At 38.7% G+C, this 3,386-nt stretch overlaps 1 protein-coding gene across 1 annotated transcript; it reads right to left on the bottom strand.

The window, feature by feature from the left end:
- Positions 1 to 691: 691 nt before the first annotated feature.
- On the bottom strand, positions 692 to 2,895 carry LOC148921131 (uncharacterized). Its single transcript, XM_089046214.1, has one exon. The coding sequence runs from the start codon at positions 2,747 to 2,749 to the stop codon at positions 902 to 904; it is 1,848 nt and encodes a 615-aa protein (XP_088902340.1). The 5' UTR covers positions 2,750 to 2,895; the 3' UTR covers positions 692 to 901.
- Between the last annotated feature and the right edge of the window lie 491 nt (positions 2,896 to 3,386).

The following is a 3,386-nucleotide window of genomic DNA, read 5'->3' as shown; positions in this document are numbered from 1 at the left end:
ACGATATATCCCCCAAAATATCCGTAAATTGGAGGCCCGATATTATCTGCACGACCAATATTTTAATCCTTGGTCCCACCTACGTGTACTCTGGGGTTTCCATAAAGGCATGGTCATGTTTTTCTCTCCCATGTCCCACCTACGTGTACTCTGGGGTTTCCATAAAGGCATGGTCATGTTTTTCTCTGATATAGAATATTCTCAGTGTGCTTTGAATTAATATTCTCAATAAGTAATATGATATGCATAATTTGCCTCAATTTATATCGAATTACAAATTAAAAACTCTACGCAGCACCCCCTTGCAAAAATTATAGATTTAAAACTTAAATATTAAAATAATTCCTATGTTTTTATCTATGCCAGTCAATTTAGTAACGTTTAAATTCAGTTTAAATTAATTTGAAAAAATTGTAATTGATTATAAATATGCTAATTTAATCTAAAAATGAAATAAACTTAAATATGGTAGAGTTGAAAAAATTGCTGGCTTGACATGTTCAAATCAATAGTCACGGCTCATGGCTCAGTGGGAGGGATAATTTATTTCTGTGGCCTTTGGTCTAGGGTTCCAATTATATCAAGTACACATATGTTCATATTGATTTCCGTGATCTTGGATTGTATATGTTTGGTCTCACCTCATGTCATGAAGTTGCTGAGGAAATTTCGAGCCAAAGAGTAGAGTTGCTTTGTTCTATAATTAATGTGTTCTAACCCTCCAACTCCGAGTATCATACAATCATAAATTTTTTGTGATATTTGCTACATTCCACAAATATAAAATAAAATATAAAAGATACACACCAAAAAGGCAGGCACAATTCTTATTTCTGGATCTTAAAATACCCTAGGCATAATTAACAAGGAGTCCAAACTTTCATGGTTCCTCCTAATCAATTCAACGTCTCCACCACCTTTGATTTACGTAAACATGTCTTCGATGAATACCAATTCTTTCGTCCAGTTGAGGGAATATCTTGAGAAGGATGTTGTACATAGCTCTGTAATACCACTTACTCCATCTCTTGCACAACACAAGTGACCCAACGGCAACTCCAAAGCCAAATGTAAATCCAATTTCGACAATAATAAGATCCCAATTAACCTCATGATGATGTCCATAATTTGGATTCCTTCCATTCACTGTTGGTGGTGGTGGTGGAAATCCTGCTTTGTTATCCACCGTCAAAGGAAACCCCGATAGTCCTTTGTTACCTGCAAATGAGTCATTTAGAAATGTTGAAAACTGATTACCGGTTGGGATCCTGCCGATCAGTTGATTATATGAGAGATTCAAGGATGCAAGGGAGGTAAGCTTAACTAACTGCGGTGGAATGTGCCCGCTCAGCTTGTTTTGTGACAGGTCCAAGGACTCAAGTACACGCATGTTACCAAATGAGGATGGGATTTCGCCCGTGAATGCATTTCGGGAAAAGTTAAGGACACGTAGTGATTTGAATTCTCCCATTTCCTTAGGTATGGTTCCACTGAAGTTGTTGCTTGAGAAGTCAATCAAGGTAAAGATAGATAGAATCTTTACCAGTTCCATCTCGAAACCTTTGCTAGTAACGGTTACACTTACACTATACTTTAAAGAAGAAACATAATTTGTAGTGCTATGGCAGGGATTACCAGGTGAAACTCGATTGCAGGTCGAAGCAGCAGACAAGACCAAGCGTTCTCTTTTTGTATGTGATCCAACGAGGATTGTGGATAGGGAACCATTTTCGGTAGCCATCATTTCCCGCCATGTTCTCCAAAGTATTCCCTGTATTTCACCACTGAAATTATTGTGAGCTATGTCTATGATTTGAAGTTCTGGCCAGGTGCCATTGGTATTGAGACATTCAATGCCTCCATAAAAGTTGTTGGAGCGCAAAATGAGGACACGCAAGGTGGAAACGTTCAACAAGCATGGGAAGCTATCTGTTATATTATTGTTTCCAATGTTTAAAACCTCCAACATAGTGCATTTAGCTAGAGATTTGGGAACCTTGCCATATAACTGATTTCCACCGATCTCTAGAATTTGCAATGAACTATCTTCAGTAACTTCAACATTAGAAATAGATCCAATGAGGTTGTTTCTCGCTAAGTTAAGTACACTGAGATCACGCATTGCAGTCAAGCATTGGGGAATCATGCCACTCAGAGAATTATTGGACAGACTAAGAATCTGAAGATTTGAGGCATTGCATATTGATGCTGGAATGAGCCCATGCAAGTTATTGCTTGAAAGAGAGAAGAACAGTGTGTTTGTGAGGAAATCACCAATGTTTGATGGTATAGAGCTGAAATTATTTATTGAGTAATCCAGATACTTGGCAGATGGTAGGAAAGTTGGGATTTGCCCCTGGAGTTGGTTTGAATGAAGGTCAACAGTTTTCACTGTAGAATTAAATATAGACACCGATATTTGTCCTTCCAAATTGTTGAAGCTTAGATCAAGGGTAACTAAGTTGGAAGAGACATTAGAAAATGCAAGTTCACCAGAGAATTGATTGTGGGAAACGTTTAGTTGTGACAATAAGGGAAGTGAAAAGAGTGACGACGGGATTGATCCAGTAAAATTGCAACCTGAAAGATCTATCGTGGACAACATTCTGAGGTTGCCAATTGATTCTGGCAAGGAACCACCAAGTTTAAAATTACCCGAAAGGTCAATAGTTTGTAGAGTAGGTACCTGAAAGATCTCGTTAGGAAATGTTCCATTCAACCTACAACCACTGAGACTCAAGGAAGTCATTTGAAAAATTGGCAAAGAATCCTGGAATTGGACCGGAGATGTTGTTCCAACTCAAGTCCAACACCCTCAGGTTTGAAAAGTTGGCAAAGAATCCTGGAATTGGACCAGAGATGTTGTTCCCTCTCAAGTCCAACTTCCTCAAGTTTGAAAAGCTGGCAAACGATCCGGGAATTGGACCGGAAATAAATTCTCTGCTAAGGTCAAGACCAATAACATTCCCATTACTAATGCAAGTAACACCAACCCAAGAACAACAGTCGGTGCTTGAATTCCAAGATATGAGCGAGCAAGGTTGATCAAATTGAAGGCTTTTCTTCAAATGGAGCAATGATTGTTGCTGGTCTTTAATACACTGGCTGTGAACTGCAGGGAGGAGGATATTGAAGCAGAGGAGGAACAAGTAATGCAGCAAAGTTTTCATTTTGGAAAAACTTTTTAGCTGATGTGAGGGAAAGTGGTGAACAAACAACTGATGAGAAGAAAGGTTGTGGTGGCTTTAATATATATGCATGGTAGAATACAAGTGGAAAAGGGACACCTCCTAGCTTTGATGAGATTAAATCCTAGTCGTCGCTGCTGGCTTGACTTCGAAGTCTTCTACCAACGTCTAATCTTGTAGTAGTAACCAGGAAAATAA

The sequence above is a fragment of the Prunus mume genome, linkage group LG1 (assembly GCF_029339155.1).
Source record: "Prunus mume cultivar Tortuosa linkage group LG1, ASM2933915v1, whole genome shotgun sequence".
NCBI classification, from domain to species: domain Eukaryota; kingdom Viridiplantae; phylum Streptophyta; class Magnoliopsida; order Rosales; family Rosaceae; genus Prunus; species Prunus mume.
The sequence above is the reverse complement of the archived record's forward strand: the minus strand, read 5'-3'. Positions and strand labels throughout refer to the sequence as shown.